Source organism: Chenopodium quinoa, unplaced genomic scaffold (assembly GCF_001683475.1).
Source record: "Chenopodium quinoa cultivar QQ74 unplaced genomic scaffold, ASM168347v1, whole genome shotgun sequence".
Taxonomy (NCBI): domain Eukaryota; kingdom Viridiplantae; phylum Streptophyta; class Magnoliopsida; order Caryophyllales; family Amaranthaceae; genus Chenopodium; species Chenopodium quinoa.
This window is the reverse complement of record NW_018743292.1, coordinates 2,256,844-2,281,585: the sequence shown is the minus strand read 5'-3', so window position 1 is coordinate 2,281,585 and position 24,742 is coordinate 2,256,844. Positions and strand designations below refer to the sequence as shown.

Below are 24,742 nucleotides of genomic sequence, written 5' to 3'. Positions count from 1 at the left end.
ATAAGTTGTTACAAGTGTGCAATTGATGGAATTTGTCTTCCTTGTACCAACTCACAATATTATGTCTCTTTTTTTTTTTACTCTATTTTTCTTATAAAAAAACAAAACATATACTGTGAATAGCTTAAAAGTCAAACCATTGTATTAGATCGAAAAGAATAAATTATTTTTCATTTTTTCCATAAAATAAAGGGAGAACTATGACTTTGTCGACTATATATTCAATGACTTCGATTGTTTATGTTTCCAATGCTTGGTTTATGCACTCAAATGCATAATTTGTACACTAAGCTATGCACCAACTTGAAACACAACAACCCAATTAACATCACGCGTTTAACTATCAAAAAAACATATGAGTAAAGCATAGTACCAAAAATATACTCAGTAGATAAAAGTACACACACTTTAAACTAAAGTATAAAAACATAACGTTCAAACCTAAATACGGAGTACTTCGTATTGAGTAATTGTGTATATGAAGATTATGAACCTATAATTCAAATCCCAAAACATACATGTAGTATAGTTTAAACCCAAAAAAAATGTTGTTTTTTACCGAGTGCACCTGACTGTAGAGACCTCAAAACAACACCCGACCCGATCTGAAATCGACTCGAAAAATATTCGATTTAGATTTTGACTCGCGTGGGCACAATAATTTAGCTGACTTAACTTTAAAAATTGACCCGACTCGACCCGACTTCACCAAATTCGATCCGAACATCCGAATTGACACCTCTACGCCCCGAGTTCAGCGTTCTTATTTTTCCTTTCACATCTTTGAATTCTAGTGTTTTATGCTCGAAATATTGTTGTAAACTGCTAATTCCAGTTTCGTGTCGTGTATTCTCAAATTTCCATGGACAGTGTCCTTCTTCAACCCCATCAACAGCTACTTCCCCCACAAAGTTTGATGAACCCACTTTCTCTCTCCTCAAAACTTAAGCTTAAACCCAGAACCCTCTTCTCCAAATGTCTTCCATTCCGCCTTTTCTGTGCTACTTCCCAGAATTTAGAGAACCCCATTACAGAAATTCAACCTCCCAACGGTAAAGCTAGTGCTAATTCGAAATTTAACTTGCAAAATCTTAAACAAAATTGGTTGTCTTCTCTTTCAAATAATGAAAAAATTGATGGAAATGGTGGGTTTGATTGGATAATTGGTATCGACCCAGATGTTTCTGGTGCTTTAGCCCTTTTGAAATACGATAATTCTGTCTGTATTTCTGCCAAGGTAATCAAATTGGGGTAATTTCTAGCATTATTTGATTGATTATTCAATTGGGTAGATTTTTGTAATTATTTTTTTGCGCTAAGTTGTTCAATTTAGGTAATTTTTGACGCGTTTAATTGTTTTATCAGCTGGGTAATATTCTGTTTTCTTTGAATTATTGATTTTTATGCTGTGGTTTTAGATTCTACTGTTATTATTGTGGATTTGTGGGAGATGAGGTTGATACCACTCTATTTCTTGTACTCTTCTATGTTGTTGGGAGAGGTTTCTTTCCAATTGGGGCCTCAGACTTGATTAGTCGGAGTCTAGTAGGCTATGGATTACCGGGTGAGGTACCCTTGAGGCCTCAAAGTGTATTAACCTTCTGCAAAGTGGATGAAAGTGGCTGGCTGATTTATCTTTAAAAGTGGCATGTTATAATGTTATATATAGGATGGTTTTACTAATATAAGAATGATTAAGAGCAGGTGGTAGTTTCACTAAGAAAGTGAAAAAATCGAATTAGATTATCGTTTCCAGACGAAGGAAATATTTCATTCATTACTTGGAGGTGGTAGTAGCAATGTAGAAAACTGAACTAGAGACAACTAACCATTACTGTATTCTGAAAAAAGTGAATCTTTCTGCATGTAGTATGACTTATCTGTAGTTTGCGAACTAATTAGTGAATAATTACTCTTCCTGTAATGTAAATGAAAACTGAGACTTTGGTGTAATATCGAAAAAACTTATCAGGCTCTTTGAATTTTATGATGATCGCTGTCTAAGTTTTGTTGAAGTTAAAGTTGAGCTTTTGGTTACTTTACTTGGTTTGTGCATGCTCTTTAGTTTATATCAAATGTTTACTAGCATTGTTGTTAAACTATTCCAGGTTTTTGATTCCCCATTTGTGCAAATATCAGTTGGGAAAACACGCCGTAAAAGATTAGATGCGAAGTCTATTGTTCAGTTGTTGCAGAGTTTTGATGCTCCAAAAGGTATCATGTCTTGCCTTGGCCCATGATGACTAGGGCCTCTATCCAGATAACCATATGACATTTTTTGCTTTTGTTTTTCTTTTGGGTTTAATGATGTACAATCAAAAGGCAGTCTCTTTTTTGCAAATTATCGAACCAATTATTGTGGAATTATATTATTTGCATGATAACGTTGCAGTTACCATGACATTCTGTTTTAGCTGCATGTTTGGGTCAAATCTATGATCATTTAGTTTGTGGTCATATAATTGTCTATGGTTCATATTCATTCCTCTTCATGAAAAGCACTTTGTGGTGAAGAGCATTTTAAATGCACATTATTATCCTGGCGTGTAGAAGCACAACTGAACTAACACAGTCAATTGAAGGGAGAGTGAGGGGAAGGGGAAGGAGAGAAGTGAGCAAGAAGGGAAGAACTCACTCTCTCCCGACTCCATCCCTAAATAATAGGCCAGTGGTGATTGAAGGTCATTAAGGAATCTGGCTGAAATACCATGATTGTCCTTATTTGTGTAAGTTTTTACGTCTTTACCATGCCAGAAGATAGTCTTTCCTTGAGGTTATCATTAGCATTAAGGGTAGTATGGAAAGTTATATGCTTTCCAAACTAAAATTTGAAAGAGGGAGTATGATGCTTTCTCTTGCTCTCAAGATTTGCCTGCTGCTGTTGTCGCTCTAGCTCAGTTGCTCTTGCCATCCACATGTTATATTTCCCCATTTCATCTAATATATGATAGTAATGACTATGAATAACTACATGCAGCAAGATGCATACACATTTGTTAATGGAGCTATAGATAGTTCTAGTTTTTTTCTCTATCCTGTCTAAAATATGTATCTCAGTCTTGTACATTTGTTTTTCTTGACATAGTGATTCGTGGTGTTGCTTTTTACTTGGCCTTCTATCCATCCACCCCTTTACCTGCCATCTGCTCTCTTCATTCTGAACTTGATCTCTCTTCTTGCAGGTACTACTGCATATTTGGAGCAATCTATACCATTTCCCCGAGATGGAAAACTGGTGATTGCTGCTTTAAGTTTTTACTTCTGTCTTTTTGTTTGTGATACTTGACTGCCTACGTGTGTAATTTAGAACATGTTATTTAGCCTATTTCATACCTTCAATATATTGCAATTCACATAACATATTGCTTTTAAAAACATATTAAATTTGCATTGTTATAATGTTATGTCATTTATATTGTAACCCAAAAGTTATAACAGTCATTACCTCGTCTTCCTAATGAACAAGAGTGTAATATCTACTGAGTACTATTTGATAGCTCTAATACTGGCAGATTGTTGTCTTTTTTGTAAGATTTAGGGTTGGTGGAGTGGAGGATTTGGCTATGGGTTATGGATCGGAGTATTGGTTGCTTCTGGGTTCTCTGTTGTTCCTGTGCCGTCTAGTTCATGGAAAAGGGAATTTGAACTTGCTCGAAGCACCTCAAGTAAGGTGTGCCCAACTGTTATACAATATGATAAATGGAGCAACTTTGTACAAGTGTGTTAATCTAGCATATTCCCCACTGGATGAACATATTGTATTGTGTTTGAACATTTGCAGGATGATAGCAGGGAGCTTGCAGCACGTATATTCCCTGATTTAAGTTCTATGCTGAAAAGGAAGAAGGACCACGGTACTAATAAAGTCTTTAAATTACTATTTTTCTAGCATTTTTCTTAAGTTCTTAAAAGATGCATTACTTATGTTACTCGGACTCTTCATTTCACCTCACGTACCCGTGTCGGACCCTTGACACTTGGACATGGGTGGGGCACTTGGACACTTCATTTTAGTTCAAAGTCATTGAAATTTTTCACAAAATAGCAGGGTCGGACATTTGGACACGTGTCCGTGTCGGACATGGGTACCCGAATCCAAGTAACAAAACTTCATTTGTAGACATGGAAACTTTGTCGTTTCCCCTATGAATTAAACTGATGCTGATATGTATATGCTCCATTAGCCCATTCTTAGCCATCTTATGAAATACTAGTATTTTCAGCCAAATTGTATAGCTTGCCCGTTCAGCTAATTAGGAACCAGTGACTAACTTGGTTTTGAGAAAGATGCCCTCTTTTCTTCATCTTAGATAATATTTGGCACGATACACTGGTCCTGGTATATTTGTCAATTGTGCAAAACAAACTTAGTCGACTTTTTCTAAATTTTGCGCTTGGTATAGGATACTTGTGTTGAACTAATGCTTCCTTCCTTAATGAAATATTACAGAAATGATTCCTAAGTTTCTCTTTATCACTTGCTCACCCACAAGCCAATCACTGTATCAGAAATTTCCACTGACTTTAGGTGGCATTCTTTCTCTTTGGTTTTAAGAATGTCGCTGCATGTTATTGCTTGGTGTAGCTTAATTATACTATTGGTGTTTCCAGGTCGAGCTGAGGCTCTACTCATTGCTGCCTATGGAAAAGGTCATAAGACAAAGGCAGATGAATTGTGCATGTCAGACGACACTCCTGAAGTATTGACCAAGCTGTGTTGCTGCAATACGGAACAACAGTGATGCTTTCTTTGACATCAAGAGTGCAGATTTTTGTTTCTTTGAGGCATTTATGAAGTCGTGAACATTTGCCTCATCATATTTGCTACAGCTGCGCCTGGCATATTAGAGTAATTATTCATTAATGAAATTCCTTCTAGCTTTGTAAATACACCTGATTAGATGTAAGCATTTCGGAGTTGTCATAATTTCTACTAAATTCTTATTGAGTTTTATTTGGGCTGATCAAAATCCAAATTCATGTGTCGTTCAATCCTACTTTCTGCGTGGTCATTGCTTGGGTAACTTCAATTACGTGGACAAGTAAACCTCAAATGTACAGCAAGTATCTTCTAGATTTTTAGCAGAAAAGCTCTACTTTGTAAGCCTTCTAAGAGACTTGGATTAGCTATAGTAAAAAGAGCTGGTAGCCTGGTAATGAAGAACATCAGATGATACACCGGACATAAACATCCACCGGATTTCCTTGACATGTACCTCCTCTGGCCCTCCCTCGCCTATAAGCTTCAAACTCGATATCTTGTAGTATTAACTTTGAAAGTTATAGAATACAAGCTTTTGAAAGAAAACTTTTTTTTCAATGAGAAAAACCCTAATGAATCAGAACCTCTCACAAGTCGGTCAACGCTTGAGAGTAGAGAGGGATGTAAAGGACCTTAGTCCCAAACTCATCTTGTAACTTTGAGGTTACAAGTTCGAGCCCCAACATTTACACATGCTTGAGATTAGAAGGATTTCCTAGTCTCTTTTATCTACTCTCAAGCATTGACCTGTATAACCGGATTGAATAATCCGTTCTAGTTTCTAGTTTTGGTTCGGTAAAGTACTAAAGTCCGTCTCTTTCCCAATAAAAATAAATACTCTGTAACATTCTTTTGGATGTCAAGCAGTCAACTATTTTAGCTAGTTAAAACACTGAAGGATGGTACCTAGAAAGTCGAGATAAAATATATTATATTTTCTCTCCACGCCCAAAGAAGACTCGGATTAAAACTTTAACAACGAGGCTCATTATCTACGTAGTATATATATTTTCATACTTAATTTTAATTATCCTCGACGAGCATCTCCCAGGGACAGGCCAGCCAGGTAGTCAGTCAGTTAGAACTACATGTCTCCCTTTGGCACGACCGTACAACTCCGTGCTAAATAACACTCGTATTTGTCAAAAAACGAAGTATCCCCGTACATTATAATTGCTGCTACTTCGTAATTATTGAGTGCATATAATTTGCACTAAATTTTTAAATTTTATAATCAAAATTACCAACGTTTTTCATAACAGTTTAATTAGTATCTAGCATTAAGAAATGTCATATGATGTTTCTATCATATGCCAATTGCCAGCCATGTGTTGGACCATTTTATATTATAAGTTGTATGTTGTTTTAAAACAATTCTATTTACAGTATTTGATCTGTGATGTCTGTCACATATTCTATGCTAGATCTACATTAGATTAGGTTTGATTTCCAAACATATACTTGTACTATACATTATTAATCTAAAATAAAACGAAATGGTGGAGATCGATAGAGGACAGGGAAGATTAGAGATCGGGTTAGAAATTAAAGTGGTTGTATGTAGATCTATATACTACGAAGTAATATGCAACCTGATTAAAGAGTGTGCTTTTATAATGCTAATAATGTGTTTTTATTATGTAATACGGAGTAGTATTTTTTATTTATTTTTAATAATAAAATAATATGTGATAATTTTTATGATGTTTGTGCTTGTTTCTGATTGTTATTTATGTGTTATAATAATTTATGCTAGTATATAGATGTGCTTTTATTTATTACAAATGTGCATTTACTATAATGTTAGTGCCTTTGTTCAACATCTTTTGTTACAATAAAAATACTAAAACTAGCTTGGTTGTATGTAAAGCTACACATAACGGGATGTATGCTCTAATTTGTAGGGTTGGGACATTGTGATTGCTAATTATACCGAGTTAAAAATCAACCTAAATTTAATATAAATTAAATTTTTCTAACTTATTAAGATGGCTCATAATCATTTTGGGAAATTTCATATGATGCTAACATGATATATATGCCAACCATGTGTTGGACTATGTAGTATTATTGGTTGTATGTTATTTTAAAAGTGGACTATTTGTGTGATCATGGCACATATTCTATTGAGATCTAGATTAGATGACAGGTTCTATCTTAGTCTAAAATAAAATGAAATAGTGGAGAGAGAGTCAGAGAGAGAGGGGACATCAGAGATACAAGTATATTGTATATAACTATTTTTAAAGTTATTTTAGTAAAATTATGGTCATCGACCTTCGTAGGAAGAGTTGGGACATTATGACTGATGATTAATACTAAGTCAAAATTCAACCTAGAATTAATTTGTTTTAAGTTTGATCAAAATCATTTTGGGATAATAGAATCTTTAGCTTTTCTTGGTTTTCACTTTGCGTTCTACTATGTATGTTTTATCTTGTTTTTTGTCCACTTTTATTGTATCATTTCAACTTTGGTGGATGGTTTTTTTATAATGAAGATTCATGACATTCATGCTAGTCGACCCCGAATCATTTTGGACAACGAATTTGTTGTACGTTGTGGTTGTTGTTTTTAAGTTTGCTATCCAAAACCCATTTTTTTTTTTTTTTTTTTTTACATTAACAAAATCTCCAAACCCTTTTTGTTTTACATAAACAAAACCTCCAAACCCTTTTTAATTTTTTACATAAACAAGCCTAATTTTATTTGAAATCCAGCAACTTGAAAATTCTAGGCTCTTTTTACCTAACCTACTCGAAAACTAATTCTTTTAAAGTAATGTAATGGAAATACAAGAATATATTTTCTTGTAAAAATAAATTAAACCTTCAATTATTAGTAGTTGGTTTTGGCATGGTTTTTGTTAGATTCGGGCAGTTGGACTTGCACGTTTAATTTTAGTTATGAATGACTAAGTTCATAGTGATTTTTATATCTCGATTCCTGAAAATTACGAGTATATTAATGCACAAATTAAACATTGAAAATAAAGAAACTGTCTCAAATCATATATATATATTACTCAAACCCGAAATCACCCTATTACTCACAATTTATTCAAATTTGTATCATCAAATTCAAACCATATTAGGCTAACCAGTTTGACATGTCTAATTGCAATGATAAATTCGCCAATCCTAACACAAAGAGCAGTACATGCAGATGTTACATGTACCTTCAGAAATTACCGTAAAATCACTAATAATAATGCCCTATCACATCATACTACTCGTACAATAAGTACGCATACTACCTCAACTCCGTTACTTTTTAGTTGCAACAAAGGGTATTTTTTGTGAGATATAAAAAATTCCTTTGTTGCAACTAAAAAGTAATTGGGCTAGTAATAAATTAAAATGTTCTAGGCATTTTGATGATCAATTCTTCATCAATAAGTTCATCAATAAATGAATAATCATCATCATCATCTCCCAAATCTTTCTCACTATCTTCATTTCTTTGCCTCTTTTCACCTGCATGTTGCTTCGTTGTAGAGGATGATGACGACGATGAAGAAGAAGATGACCAACTCCCAACTTCATGTGGGAAGTTAAGTCTGGCTTTGCAGCCTCTTAACTCGAATGCTGCCCGATCATAAGCTCGGGCAGCATCTCTGTCCGTGTTATACGTACCAAGCCAAATTCTGTAGCCTTTACGATTAGGGTCTCTAATTTCCGCCGCAAATCTACCCCATGGTCTTCTCCTCACCCCTATATAGTTCCCGCGTAGTTTATGACTATTAGTAGCATTATCTTTAGTAGCTACCACTTTTCGTGGTTTGCTACAGAACACGTGAAAGGTTTCTTCGTAATCAATTCCTTCATCGAGTGATGATTGAATGTACTCTAGGAGAGGGTCATTGTCTGAATGAGTAGTACGACAATGACCCTCGTTATTGTTGAATGAAATTGTGAAAGAGGAAGCCCTAATATTATTGTTTGGAGGACATAGTTGTGTAGTGAATGAAGATGAGCTTAAGTTGAGGTTGGTCGGAGATGATGAGGTATTATGATGATCACCAACTTCATCGTTGAAGAGGTGATTCTCTATTAGTTGTAGGGCTGAGATTGTGTCTTGATTTAATGGTTCCATGATGAATGAGACACCGTCGTCTTCTAAGAGATAGACGTACTATCAGATGCTTTTACGAGTATGTGCTTTTTAGGTATATGATAACTTGGTAGCGAGAGGCTAATATGGAGAGTGATAATTAATAATCTCAATTATCTTCTCAATACAATTATCATATCAATTAGAACACCTGCTTTTATGTGCACCTAATAATTTACTTTATCGGTAAGAGTGTGTTGTTTAACTATCGGAATAATAACATGTACTTAGAAACGAGAGAGAGGGTGGTGGATATCTGGAAGCTTAAAGGTTTAATTTGAAAATGGGGTATATATAGAAATTTAAGAAGAAAAAACCTCATGAGCTAAAAAGTGTTGACTCTCAGGAGAGTCAACATGAAATTCCTTATTGACTTTGTATTGCCTGGTTGTTCAACAACGGAATTTGTATTATAATAAGTTATTCAATGTACAAAGTTTACTGAAATATAGTTACTCGGTCTATAAAATGGATATAGGTTGAATTTCTCCTCTTGAAATATTATAATGTGTAATATAAGAGCCGAAAATTATTTAAGCCATTTCACTTGAGTAGGGTGTTGTTTTTTTTATCAATTAGTGATTATTGATTTTAAATAAAGTACGTATGTGTACTTTGGGGGCATATAATGCGGGAAAAGTATTGGCGCATAGCACCTATGTACTTAGAAAGTGTATAGGATGGCACTGGTTTTCTAGTGGTACAATTCAAAGTACAAAACGTACGTACCACTTTGATTAAATGTACGAATGTGATTTCAGTGGTACATTTTCGGAGTATTAAATGTACCACTAGCACAGTTAAGGGGAATATTCAAGTTTTCTAATGCCTGATAAATTACGCTTCTGCCCTCCTATACACTTCGTTTGTCAATAGGTAGTATACGCTGATATGCACTCCATTATGTGTATACGCGGGTGTCACATGTAATGTAAGTGGATGGCAAAGCAATGCGCAAGCTAGCTGCTAGTTGTACAATTTAAATTGTCCATCACTGAATAATGTAACGTCATTTTATTAGGCATCCGAGGGTGAGATTAATTAGCGAAATTTTAACTGTGAAACAAGTGAATTAATCTCAAATAAAAAGACTATGTAAATTAATTGTTGCATTGTTATACTTGTTGAATAATTTAGAGTATTGTAGACATTATTCATGTTGTTTGGTTAATTTGCTTAGGCTAAAGTGTTGAAAATTAATTAAGCCAAGAATGAGAGCAAGGGTTATCTCGGTATATAAAAGTGGTCCTCCGCCTGATAGTCCACCCGGTGGAGCGCTCGGCAGGGCGGGCCTCCGCTCGATAGGGCGCGAGAGCGAAGAAAGATTAAACGATGTTAGCCGCCCGGCAAGGCCACCGTCGCCTGGCAGGGCACGAGAGCACCCAGATCTATCTGGGTTGCTTGGTTTCTCTCGCCTAGGCAAAGGCTCGCCCGACAGGGCGCGGGGTGTTTCTGACGGTTATCTTTGTTGTTTGCTTGGTATTTTGCTCTTAATATATATGATTGTTCATATGATGAAAAACACACATTCAAGAAAACTGAATATTGTTCTTCTTGAAAAACCTTTTGCAAGTTAATTTTCATCATCCAAATTCACAAAAGTTTATTTACATTGTATTGTAATCATCATGACCTTCGTTGTATCTCCTGAGTAAATTTTTGTGATACCCGGTTGTAGTATAGGGTCGAAATTATACTTTTGGAAAAGTGATTCCGTTGACACCTCGAAGTCTCTTTTCTGATTTTCCTTTTCATTGTTCTTTGTGACCCTTGTAAACACAAAATCCCCAACAATACTTGTACAAAGTACTTGTATTTATTTAATGATTTTGTTTCTTAAATTCACAACATTCAATCATGTAACAGATCAGAGTACTTTAATTTGTATAATTAAAATACATACTTCGTATATATAATTGGATTATATTATCCCAGATCTATACTAGATTATTAAGAGTATTATAGTTTGATTTAGTCATCTTAGATTCCTCCCTATTTATTTATGATTAAAAATCTTATATACATCTATTGTATATAAGTTTTTGCCTAAACATGTCCTATTGACCCGTAAAAACAGGTTGTAGCTTGCAATAATAGGTTTAGAACGTTCCAAGAAATTCTTTTTCTTTAATTTCACAAGGTGAGGGGGCTAATTAGAAAATAAATAAACTAAAAGAGTAATCTATGCAATAAAACTCCCTCACTATTTTTTTTTTCCTTTTTCTTTTTTTTACCATGCAAATAATAAGAGATCGAGGAAATAGAAAAACAAACCTTAGCTCAAAAATTAGCTTCAATACTAAAGTTCTAAATAAAAATAGATACGGAGTAAATAAAATTCTTTAATGTTTATACACCCCACTACCTTTTCTAATAATTAAGGGCTTGTTTTACATCCCTCTCAGTTTTTTCATTTTGTTAATTTTGCGAGTCATATGACTTAGGTAGAATTATGAGCTAAAAATGAATCATATCCGTAAAAATCATGTTGATTTTGTAAAATGACAACAAAAAACTAGAAACTGTCTTTTGTGATATTCACTTTTTTTGTTTTCAGATTTCTAAAAATAAAAAAATTAAAAAAAATGATAACAAATTAGTCCTAAGCTAATCTAATAATCTTTCTTCACAAATCACGAATTATATTCCTTACATTAACAGGGTATACTCTAGATTTATTAGTTAGATAATACTAAGAGGAGGGAATAGAACTACAAGTTGTCATGATTATTCTAAGACAAAGTCAACTACCCTTTCGAAAATATTTTAGCCTCAAATAATTTGGTACCTAGTATTGATCAATAAGAAGAAATTAGCAGATTAAATGTATAATTTAAAAATATACATACAAGTATTTTTCATCAGGTGAAAAAAATGGGCTTACGTACTAAACTCAATTATATGTGATTTATTATCAATGCTGGAAATTTCTATCGTAGCTAACAATGATCATTGTATTAGTACTAATTAATCTACTACGAAATACTAGTTAAGTAATTTCAATCAGATTAAGGACAAAATTATTGAATATCTAGAATAAGGACAAAATTTAATTATATTTTTGGCTTGACTTTTAATTCAATCCAAGGCATCTAAATAAATTTGACAGTATTGTTAAAACTTAATCAATGCTTGCGTTAGCTTGAATTTGTCTGCCTCAAACGTATGCTGACTTGCTTGAAATGTGTTACAACATGTATAATACATTATATATTAGCTTGATTTTTTTTACAGATTCAACCAAATACTAGATTTACTCCGTAACTAAATACTATGTACGTATACTACATACATAGTAGTAGAAATAATGATATGTAATTTATTAGGTTTTAAAACTATTCATGTTTATTGACTTCGATATTTTTGATAGGCAACAGATAATACAATTGTATACATCTTTCGTTTATTAATACTTGCAACAATTTGATCTTTGCACTATTTATATTTTGACTATCTCTATATTCTTGTGGGATCATTGTAGACTTGTGTCTTAATGTACATTATATAATTCCAAAATATCAATTTTTATAACTTTACTATCGAGAACAAATAAAATACTACTCCGCATATATATCTAAAAGTGAGAATTATACTCCATGTGTTCCACAAATATTGCAACAAGAATGAAATTATGCATCCCAAAACACATTTTATATGTTAAAATATATAATTATTTTATTGATCAAAATATATATATATATATAATTATATAAGAGTAAAAATTATAAAAAGTTGATATCGTGAAACGAATCTAACAAGACCCCACGTGACTATATTTTACTTTACGTATAAATCATAATTTATGGTCAAATAAGCATGATAAATAATGTAAAAATCCAGTTGTTACAATATAACTAGAGCGATGGAAGCATATAAAGTTTTGCAAGTGTTAAAAACAAGAAAAAGCACACAAAAAATCTATACTGGATCATAAACTATTAAATTTCCGTAGCTGATATTTATACGCCAATCCCTACAGCAATGCCATAAACTATTAAATTTCCGTAGCTGATATTTATACGCCAATCCCTACAGCAATGCCATAAACTATTAAATTTCCGTAGCTGATATTTACAAGGAATTGAGTTGAAATTCCATTATATAGTTCGTACCTTCTCTTATAAATACCACTCAGCAATGCCATAATTAAGTGATAAACGGGCTGGTCCACACCCGTCACAAGTAGAGGTGGACAGCGTGTCGTACTGGGCCATCGCGGGCCGTGCCTAAATCTTGGCGGGCTGTGTCGAGCAGGGCCACCATTTGGCACACCTCAGCCCACGGCACGACCCACGTGTCCGACGTGCTGTGTTGGATCGCCCATACTTTTTTTTAAAAAAAAATAAAAATCGATATATTTTTTTTTGAAAAACTTTAAAAATGGATTTACTATTTAAATAATTTTATTAATTTATATTTATGTTTGCAATTATTATATTATTATATTATTATTGTTCTTTTTATTTCTATTATTCTTATTTTTATTATTATTTATGTTATTTATTATTATATATTATTTATGTTGGAAAGAGCCGTTTGAAGCAGCGAATTATAGCCGTTTTGCACAGGCTGTGACGTGTAGGGCCGTGCTGCGGGCCGAATTACCGTGCCGCTCGCGGGTTCGTACCGTGCTCGTGCTGATTTTTCAAAATTGTGTTCACGGCACGACCCACTTCTCGATCATCGTGCCGTGCCACTCTCGTGCTAGGCCCGTGCCACCCGCGGGCCGGCCATGCCCAGCTCTAGTACTCACAATTGTCCACTATACAAGTGCAAAGAGGTTCTACCTCAAAACCATATGGCAATTGGAGGTTTGGCCCTTTAGCCTTATAAAGTGTTTGACTCTTTCAACTTTTATGAATGTGGAACACTTACATGTGTTATTTGATAGATATATTTCAACACTTCCCCTCACATGTAAGGTCTCTTTAACTCATGGATCACATAATCCTATTCAATTTGGCCCAGAATACTTAATGCCATTAAAGGTCCCAAACCATGGGCCTGGCAATACGCTCAAGCCATTAAAGGTCCCAAACCGTGGGTCTGGCTCTGATACCATGTTAAATACGGGTCTAGGCCAAACCCGCAAACCAAGAGAGAGACTACTTCACAAGTCCAAAGGATGTTTGTACCATCCCAAAACCATATGCAATAGGATGAGTAACCTCTTAGCCTTATAAAATGATTTAACTCTCTCTTCTTTTCTCAATGTGGAACACTTACATGTGTTATTTGATAGGATATACTTCAACATTAAGTTAATTTTTGTCCAAGGTTACTTCTTTGTGTCATTAAGATATGCTAAATTGGGGCCTAACTCCCCCTCGTTTACATAAACAACAACAACAACAACAAATTAAAGCCTCAGTCCCAAAATAATTTGTGGTCACCTTATCCCCTCTTAGGCCTCGCTTGCATCAATAAAAAAAAAAAAAAAAAAAAAAAAAAAAAAAAAAAAAAAAAGCTATGCTAAATTTGAAGGCCACACAAATCGAAATCGGTCAATTTTAGATATTTTAGGACCTGGTGTCGAATATTCAAGTGATAAGGGATGCATCTCAAAGTCATACTTCCTCCGTTTTTTTTAGTTGACAACTAACTTTCTATTATCACTTGCCAATGCACTATTTTAACTATTGATATCTCTTATTATCGATATTGTAAAATTATAAAAAGTGGATATTAATAAAAATATACATTGAGACGATTCAAAGAAGATCTCACATGACTATGCTTTATCGTAGCTACAGATCAAGTTAGTCAAAGTGTAGTTTGTAAATAATGCAAAAATCAAATGGTGTCAACTAGAAAAAAAAAAGAAAAAAAAAACTGAGGAAGTATAATATTGTTTCGAACCAAAAACTGAGAAAGAGTAGGTAACCGGCTAAATTGACAATTTAAAAGGAAAATGAACTGTTTCAACCACCCAAATGGCATCCCGGGATCTCCTGGGGTTCATGGGAAGGTTCCCGACCTCTTTTCTTCCCGAGCTCAAAAAAGTCAAACTTTGTTCAAAATTAAAAGCTATAATTCACGTTTCGGACTAATTTTAGGAAAAAAATTCAAAATTGAAGCGGATATGAGAAGCATCTCCTGAGGTCATATAAGTTGATTTGGAACCATATCAAACCTACCAAAAGATCTACAAAGTACCTAGAATGAGTTTGGTTCAAGAATAGTAATGCTTAAAATTATGGGTCTATAATACTAATTTTCATTAATATGAATTTAATTTTCTGAACTATAGTTATTTATAATTAAATTACTGAACTATAGTTATAATTTAAATAAATACAAGTATTTATTTAGGCATATTTGAGTTGAGTTACTTGAGTACATACATATAAGGTTTTTTAGGCTTTGCTGTATTTTAATTAAAGATTTTAACCATTTTCCGTATAAAATTTTTCTTATTTAATTAATACATTGAATTTAAGAAAAAGGGTTGATTTTCAATTATTCCAGATCTCCGCCTCAATATAAATATATAATACGCTAAATTACTTAGAGGTCACTGACCCATCAAGCCCATCATCATGTCAAGCGTTCGTTGAAGATAATATTTTTAACATTATTTTAAAAGAATCTTACGATAATTTAATTGTTCAACACAAAATCGAATATAAATGATAAAACGGTAAACAAAATGCAAAACAAAAATTCATTTATTGAATAGTGTGGATGACAAAATGTCAAAATATACATACACATGATTTTTTTTCTTATAAAGGTTAAACTTAGACCATATATTTCTTCTAGAATATAGTGATTATTACAAATCATTAAAAATATTATTATGAAAGCACTAGAATTATAATTTTAACCAATAATAGTGACAACGGTCAAATTTATACCTCAAAAATCCAAGATTACAAAATAATTAAATTAATTTAGGCAATTTGAAGATTAATTGGTCGTCATCATCATAAGAACAATAATTATTTTCTAATTCTCTTTCACCATTATCAATTCTTTGCCTTTTCTCACCTAAGCGTTGCACTTGATCAATTGTTCGTTTAGTAGAAGAAGACCAACACTCAACTTCATGAGGGAAATTGAGTCTAGCTTTATGACCTCGTATATCGAAAGCTGCCCGATCGTAAGCTCGGGCAGCTTCGATGGCCGTGTTATACGTACCAAGCCATATCCTATAGCCTTTACGGCTAGGATCTCGAATTTCCGAGGCAAATCTGCCCCACGGCCTTCTTCTCACCCCGATATAATTACCACTATTATTATGTCGTCGGTCTTCTTTATGCCCAACTTTACGTGGTTCGATGCAGAATGCTCGAAAGGTCTCATCATAATCAATTCCTTCCTCATCAAGCGATGAGTAGATGTATTGTAGTCGAGTATCATCAAGACAATGACTTTTAGTAGTAGTAAAGGAAATGTTGAAGGTTGTAACTTGTGTGTTACTTTGTAAAAATTGGCCGGTAAATGATGATGACGATGATGATGATGATGATTTTGAGCTAAGCTCGGTTGTTGTGGAGGTTCGCGGTGAGATTAGGTCGTCGAATAGGTGGTTTTCGAGAGTTGTAAGGCGGTGGCCGTGTCCGGTGCTAATGACTCCATTGCTAAGTTATTTGTAGGGTTAATGATTTTTTTTTTCCCTTAGTGATTTATAGAGAGAACTAGTGCTAAAAAGGAGGGAGGTCTTGGAAGAAAAAGGTTAGGGCGTTGAGGTTTATATAGAGCTACGTATTCTTGCTTATCATTAAACTTTATCAAATAATACAATCTATTCAAAGCTGAATATTATTATTTTAATCATTTGGTCAACAATTATCATGGTTTACTTAGATACCTTACTCGGTCAAAAAGGGAAGAATGATGATTTTCACATAGCTAGGTTGTTAGTTTGTTACTGAATTAGTACATTGTTTAATATTTAAGGGTTTGGTTATATTCACCTTATTTTCACCTATATTATGTCTTAATCATGTTGGATAAGATAAATTCAAGAAAAATAAATTTTGATAAGTGTTACTGAACTACAGAATACAAATTGCAACTAAAATACATAGTATATGGTCTAATAAGTAGTTCAATTATATATGTTTAAATAAATACTGAAAATCAAGTAAATAGAACATAGTCACATACCTTTATTGAATATAAAGCCACACAATATATTAATGGTGAAAAATATTACTCGTATTATATTGTTTGTAGAATTGTAGAGAGGACAAAGAGCCATGATGTAGTAAACCTTTTAATACTTCCTTCATCGTTAAAAGTTTTTCTTATTTGAATAGTCATTTAGAAAAAGAGAAGATTAGAACGGAAATTTGTGATGAGCCTATACTATAGGCTTAAGGTTAAAGTGAATCAATTCTATGTAATAATAGATTAATTAGTTTAAGCTTTAAGATCTTTAACTACTCTATACAATTATTCTGCAAAATCTCAATCTTCGAAATCTTAATTTGCACCCCCTTTGGAAAAGGGAAAAACATAAATTAAAGTACTCTGTTATTTTAGTAAAATTATAAGTTTAATTATCTGAATTAGGATAAATTGAAAAACATGAAGCAGATTATGAAAAGTCCAAGTCAAAAATAACATGAACGAAATATTATTTATTTTAATGACCATCATAACGGCAGTGAAAAGCTAAGGAAATACGAAGTATATATACTCCTCATTAAGAAATTGGAGTGAAGTTACTTGTTGACTTTTGACTATCTTGTTACTACAACTGAATTACTGATGTAGGGTCCTTTGAAAATGTAATACGAAGTAGTATCTTTTTTATTGAACCCTCTATTTTCTTGATTCTTACTCATCTCGATTTTAAAGAGATAGATTTCAAATATAGCTCGAAATAGAGTTTATTGCACCATACGGCATATACAAGGACACAAGGTAACAACCAGTTGTGCATAGAAGATTAACCACACAATATAGGCCGGGTAAGAATAAGTATTGTTTGGGTCCAATTCAGCCAATCTAATTGGGCCAAGTCCAGATAACTTAAGTCAAGCCCAAAGCAAGGTTCAACCCTCCAAAAACATGCTAAGGTTATATTAAGCCCAGTCAAGGTGGTCAGTCCATCTAACCACATGGGCCCAATTCTCCTCATCTGAGTCCAGGTATAAAAGTCATAAATTTCATCATTTCACATTCATGCAACAAAAGCCTCAAGCACTAAATCTCTTGCATAGCATTTCCTCTCAATTGAACTGACTTTAGCATCGGAGGGGCCTTCCTCGACAACCACCCCCGAGGGTAGTTTACTTGTTCTTTGTTGTGCAGGAAATCCTCAGCTCCAGTGTTTTTCGGGCCGAGACCAGTCTTATCCACTTTAAAAGGGCCTGCTTAAGGTCCCATTATTTTCATACCGAAACAAGTATAGAGTTATGAATTGAAATAAACTTGATAGTGTAAGACTAAACAATTGTCAATGGTCAGCCAAAGAGCATTTCGGTTAGAGGCACATTATTTGATCGCAAATCTTTACTCTTACACCTAATTAACTAATCAAGCTAAGCTAATTCAATAATTTTATGGTGTAATGTAGCAAAAATAAGACAAAACAAGAACATTAATTGATAAAGTGTAGTAAAGAATTGATTTAATGAGTAATGACGTATGATGGAGAATATCCAAATTTTAATTTGATAATCTTAATAATAAATTAATACTTGAATAAATAAGTGAAAAAATTGATTCTAATAATCTCACCTTTAGCCGGTTCGCTATTAATAATTCCACCTTTGAATTATTATTTAATAATCCCACCTTTATACGGGATCTTCTTCTATTGGTCCCTAACTTGTTGGTAACCGGTTTTGATAGGTTAAAATGCCACGTGTCGTTTTATAATTGGTTGAAAAATAAAAATATTTAAAAAATTAAAAAATGGAAAAAAAAATAAATCCACCAACCGTGAAACCCTAACCCTTACCCTAGCCCCACCGAAAACCGGCCGGCCTCCACCATGAACCCCCGAAAACGGCCGGCCGGAATCAACAACCACCCCACCGATCAAATCCACCACCAAAATCAACCCCTGACCCAAATCCACACTCGAAACCACCACAACCACCATAGCCAAATACCCCCGGAACTCCACCGAAAACCGCCATAAACTCCCGATACTCCGCTGAAAATCACCGTAAACCCCCGAAACTCCCCCGAAAACACCGATACACCCCCAAAACTCCACAGAAAACCCCCTCTGACTGCTCTCGAAGTTTTTTTTTTATTGAAAATCAGGGTGGTTTTAGGGGAGAGCTGGGTCGGTTTTTGTTAGGAGGGGGTGGAAATGGGTGTTCCAGCGGTAGAAATGAGGGTTCCGGCGGTGGGGATGGGGGTTCCAGCGGTGAGGATGGGGAGGAGCCGAGGAGGGGCTGCCGGAGGTTAGGGGGCTAGGTGGTCGTTGACTTGTTGAGGAATTTTTTTTTTTTTTTACCAAATTTTTTTTTTACCAAATTTTTTTTAGTTTTTTATGTATATTTTGACCAATTATTTAGTGCCACGTGTCACTTAAATTAAAAAAAAATGTTTACCCAATGTATAGGTTACCGGTCATAAGGGGCCAATAGATGAAGATCCCCTATAAAGATGGGATTATTAAATAATAATCTAAAGGTGGGATTATTAACAGCGAACCGACTAAAGGTGAAATTATTAGAAGCAATTTTTCCTAAATAAATAAAATAACTAAATAAATAAATGTTTTAAAAAAACTAAATATATAAATAATAAATAAAAAGTGAGTATAGTATCCACCTGGTGTAGGTCAATCAACAATACTCGTTCAAAACACACACACACACAAAAAAAAAAAAAAAAAAAAAAAAAGAGAGAGAGAGAGAGAAGAGAAAAGGTCAATCAACAATATCTTACGCATTTAGGACAATTTATAATTTGTACTCCTATTTATGAAACGAATTGAAGCATTTACTGGTCTAGGTTCTATATTGACTTCCAACTTTCCAAACTTCTAAACTACCTTCATTCAACCTTGAAGCCTCTCTCCAATCATTGACCGAATCAATTGCTTGCACTTTATTGACTTTCTCAGGCTAAAACATTGACTTCACATGATCATTATACACACCTAATGGCTAATAATACTACTTTGTAAAAATGATAGTTTCTCTATCTCTAAATTAATAGAGCTCGCAATCTCTAATAAGACACGAGAACACGACCGAATTACTGACATGGCTTAAACATGAAGTTACTAAGAGAAAACATGAAGTCGACATGACACGAAACCAACCTGAATACGACCTGTTTTTTTTTATAAGGTGGTCAAATTATACAATTTTCCTAGCATTTACATAATATAGATTTTATGAACAACACGAAATTGACACGAGATTAAATACGAATACAACACAACTTTTTGCCAGCTCTACTCTATATACTATATATGGAGCAGTGTCCCATTCAAATCATTTATGTAATAAATATATAATTTATAATGAAATGATTTAATATTATTGTAATTTTGCATATCCATTTTGTCACAGGACTCACAACTCGCAACGAATTATACGCTTCAGCTAAAAAAAAATTGGTTTAATATATAATCAATATAATGGAAATGGGGGGTTAAGTTTGTTAAATGTTTGACTCACTAAATTTAAAAGTAGCCAACATAAATGGAACTTGTCTTTCGTTTAAATATTGCATCACGTTTTATCCGTTGTCAAAATAAATAAATAAATAAAATAAAATTTGCATCATTTCGATTTTTTACATTATTTTTTATATAAATTTATTATTTAGGTGTAAAAAGGATAATATAAAGTAAACACTATTATTTTAAACCTTTTTCCTATTTTCTATCTAGGGTTCCCAAAACTCAAAGTGTGCTTGAATTAACACAGTACACTAACTAGTTTAAAATCCGTGCTATGCACGATTTTACAATAATATTTCATTATTCGTTTATTAGAAATTGTTCAAAACGAAATCATTATAATTTAAAATAAAAAATAAAAAAAAATACAATAATAAGCATTGTGATATACCATAAGATCAAGGGTAATGCTATACGTAGCCCGTAGGGCTACAAATAAGCATTAATTACCTTTCCTTATTTGATATTAGTTTATTATTGCATGACAAAATCACGCGCAAATCAGTGTAATTAATAAATATATATTATAATATTTTCCACTATTAACTTCTTATACATAGCTCTTAGGGTTATATATATCATTTTATGTGAGATGGAAGGAGTTATAATATATTAGTATTCGTCGTATGAAAGCATACTATTGTTCTTAATTAAAAAAAAAAAAAATTATTCATGTTATTCTTGTTGATAACAAAAAAAAAAAAATAATGATGTTTTTTGATAATATCCTAAGTAGTATTTTATAAATTATGAAACATTTCTTAATCTTTGCCACTATATTTTTTAATTTTATTTAAATTATTATTGTTGGGCATCATTCCCTAAATATAAAGTCAAAACTTAACAAACTTTTTTCAATAGAAAAAAAAATAGTAACAAATTTTTTTAGTGGGAAAATTTTTTATGACGTGATGACACGTGTACTTAGGGGATAATTATGGGGATTATTTTAGTATATAAGTATAGATTGTTAGTATATAAGTATAGATTGTTAGGCAATAACAAACTCTTTAATTTGTTGATTGTGTAATTGCATGTTCTTATATCAATAGCAAGGAGACCAAACCAGCAATTTGTCGCACAAAATAAACATTTGCAATTAAGTAAGGTATGTAAATTAAAATTTGAAACACAAATAGAAAAAGAAAAAATAAATTTAAACATACTCCGTATTTTTAAACAACGCTTTTTTGGTGTGGCCAGCCACATTATGCGGCAAGCTGACACGCACCAAACACTGACCGGATAACCCCTAACCGACCTAGTAACCCCGGCTATACCTAGCCAGTCACATATAAAAATGTGTGATTTTTAAATTGTTACTCCGCATACAAGTATATATGCGCACTTAGGAATAATTAAGGCCAGGTGTACCATGTCATAAATAGGAATAGAAATTAATTGCTTATGTATAATGTATGGAATATATGAGTAAGTAAATGTGATGAGAAGGTGCTCCGATGGAGGTATTAGGGTGCACAATAGATTAATAATACTTCGTATAATTTATAAAGTGTATGGTTCAACTACTAAATCGTTTGATACAGGACCTACGAGTATGTAAACAAACTATATATTGCCTTCAATAAATATATTATACCAAGTACATACAAGTATCCGCACTTTCAAGAATACATAAAAAAAAAAATTCAAATCAAAATATTTCTCTCTAGATCAAACACAACCTTTATAAAACAACCAACTTAATTTCTATAAAAATAGAGTAATTATTAGAAAATGTTTTTTTACAAATAAATGAAAGGCCAAATAAACGTATTTGTCCACTCTTTGCTTTCCTACTTATAAGTTTAAGCACGTTTAGTTTTATAGATAAACTTACGACAAAGACACTAAAAAGATTTTTCTATCTCTATTTCAGTTGTAATCATTCGTACTTCAATTTTGTTTTTTTCCTAAAATTCTTTTGTGATATTGTCAAAAAATCAACGTCGACGTGTGTATTTTATTTTTGGTCAATAATGTCAATTGAACTGATAGACACTTCACTGGTTAGAATTCTATTTTTTTAAAACTAATTTTCCTAATAGGATTAATTTTATTTTTTTTGACGGATAATAGGATTATTAATTTAATATAAGGAAATCAACTCAATAATATGGAAATTAGCCTAAATATAATGATTTATTGATTTGGTTCATCACCTATATCCGGTTTGTATAATAACTGAATTCTCACTCACGTTAGAAGTAGACCAAGTAGTACATACTTCATTACTTCATACTGGCTATAGTCTACAATTCTTGACTATAATTTATACAAACGTATAAGAAAAGAAAACAGTATCAGTTGAAAATTGTTAGTGTCATTTCATATGTATTTTATACGAATAAATCAATAATTTTCATATACTACACAATTAATTATTCTAGTTTAATTAATTCAGACAAGAATATGGCATTAAGTTTTTGTAATAAACTGATGAAGAGAAAAGCTCTAAATGCTATAATCACTATTATATTAGACTATTCATAATCATATTTACTTTATTATAATATATATATATATATATATATATATATATATATATATATATATATATATTTTGAAGTGAATAATAAGATCATAAATAAGGTAAATTATACATGTCCTTAACGGTAATTGAAGCTTTTAGTGTACTGTGTGTATTCTATGTATCTATCAATAATTCAACATGCAAACAATTAGACATATTCAAAAGAAAACCCCTTCATCCTCCTTCCGCTACCATTGCAATAGTATAATGTCATCATAGTAAGCAAATGTTCCTTTAGATAATTTAATTTACAAACATATTCGTATATTGTATATAACATCCTTATGATATGTAAAATTATACCTAAAAAGTGGGATAGAGAATTTGAAATAAAGTGAGTTCTCTATGTACAAGTTCATGCACTAGTGATCACGGGCATAAATTTGGGAAATGGGCACTACAAACTCTCATGATACATGGGATGTGTCAAAGTATATGATTTTGACCAAAATTATTTGCCTTATTATTTTCCAGCATTGAAGCCATAATACCAGGAATTTAACAATTTCACAGTTCACACTCCACTAACAAATCACCCAAGTACATATTTATTTTTTATTTACTCATCTTACTTCACTAATAAATATTTTATTCACATTTTTTTAACACTAGTTTGTATGTAATTGGCTCAAACTTTTATTTAACACAAAGTATATAATATCCTCCCTCTAATTCAGGAACTTATGTTTTCATTTGAAATTTCAAAATTTCATGCACTATACTATACTTCTATATATATGTATAACTTTGCACATATTTTGATTAATTGAATTTCGTTCCTAACCATATAAACTCACAATTACTAGCAAAATGGAAAGTATTTCTCCAAACACAGATGATTTCTACTCTTACTACACGAGTGCACCAACTAGTCCTAGGAGATACAACCGTGTAAATGATTTTTTCTTTCTTAGCATGCCTACTAGCCCCTCAAGGAATTCATCTAGGTTCAAGTCAGGATCGATAACACCCGTGATATCCGAAAATTACTCTCCTTACGCCGATTTTGAATTTGAGGGGAGTAAGAGGTTTGATCCCTATGAGAATAAAGGGTTTGAAAAGAGTGGAGATCTTTCTATAGCGTATGCTGATGAGTTGTTTTGTGATGGGAAAATGGTTCCCTTAAGGCTCCCACCACGAGCCCACGACACGAGGGTTGATAAAAGACGTGGTAATCATTCAACTGCCTCGTCCCCAGGGGGGAGAAGCTCTAAGCTCAAGGTGCCTTTCTTGAGGCAAAGGAGCTTGTGGAATGATGGGTTTGATCCATTCTTAGCTGCTTTGAACAAGGTTAAGGAAGAAAAAGATATCATGGGCTCAAGTGAAAAGAAGGCCCAGCTTAGGCGGTCCAAGTCACTCTCACCATTTAGAAGGCCCACTGGGTCAGCAAGATGGGATACCCAAAAACAAAAAAAAGTGATCCTATGCCCAAAGAAAGATCATTTTGGGCCTTTTGGCCCATTCAATCCAAATGACTTTGGGCCCATCCAAGAATTCAAAGAAAAAATGGGAAAATCTGAGTCTTTAGAGTCTAGGAAGCAGAGGATAAAGAAATACTTACTAAAGAATGCATCCTTTGGGAAGAATGTAAATGGGGAAAAGAAACAACATAAAACTCCTTTGTTGCTGAGGAAGATGCATAATTCTCAGATATTTGGCTCGAAAAACTCGAACGCGATATTCAGGATATCTAGAGGAATGAAGAGTTTGGTGAAACACAGAGCAAGAA

The 24,742-nt window shown here is 33.1% G+C and overlaps 2 protein-coding genes and 1 pseudogene across 3 annotated transcripts; 1 reads left to right on the top strand and 2 right to left on the bottom strand.

Annotated features, from left to right (window-relative positions):
- Positions 1 to 763: 763 nt before the first annotated feature.
- On the top strand, positions 764 to 4,997 carry LOC110736315. 2 transcript variants are annotated; one of them, XM_021916517.1, is made up of 7 exons: positions 764 to 1,237; positions 2,109 to 2,214; positions 3,183 to 3,235; positions 3,539 to 3,670; positions 3,782 to 3,854; positions 4,451 to 4,528; positions 4,612 to 4,997. In XM_021916517.1, exons 1-7 carry the CDS (start codon positions 863 to 865, stop codon positions 4,740 to 4,742), a joined length of 948 nt encoding a protein of 315 aa, XP_021772209.1. In that variant the 5' UTR covers positions 764 to 862; the 3' UTR covers positions 4,743 to 4,997. The 2 variants fall into 2 exon arrangements, with proteins under 2 accessions (XP_021772209.1, XP_021772210.1); XM_021916518.1 differs by lacking the exon at positions 4,451 to 4,528 and having other exon boundaries at positions 768 to 1,237.
- Positions 4,998 to 8,116: 3,119 nt separating this feature from the next.
- LOC110737198 (ethylene-responsive transcription factor 13-like) lies at positions 8,117 to 8,921 on the bottom strand. Its single transcript, XM_021917569.1, has one exon. The coding sequence runs from the start codon at positions 8,855 to 8,857 to the stop codon at positions 8,117 to 8,119; it is 741 nt and encodes a 246-aa protein (XP_021773261.1). The 5' UTR covers positions 8,858 to 8,921.
- Positions 8,922 to 15,656: 6,735 nt separating this feature from the next.
- On the bottom strand, positions 15,657 to 16,789 carry LOC110736316 (annotated as a pseudogene).
- Between the last annotated feature and the right edge of the window lie 7,953 nt (positions 16,790 to 24,742).

Coding starts and splice junctions, on each gene's coding strand:
- LOC110736315 (XM_021916517.1), top strand. CDS start 863: ATGGACAGTGTCCTTCTTCAACCCCATCAACAGCTACTTCCCCCACAA. Junction 2,215..3,182: donor GAGTTTTGATGCTCCAAAAG/GTATCATGTCTT, acceptor CTCTTCTTGCAG/GTACTACTGCATATTTGGAG. Junction 3,671..3,781: donor CTCGAAGCACCTCAAGTAAG/GTGTGCCCAACT, acceptor GAACATTTGCAG/GATGATAGCAGGGAGCTTGC.
- LOC110737198 (XM_021917569.1), bottom strand. CDS start 8,857: ATGGAACCATTAAATCAAGACACAATCTCAGCCCTACAACTAATAGAG.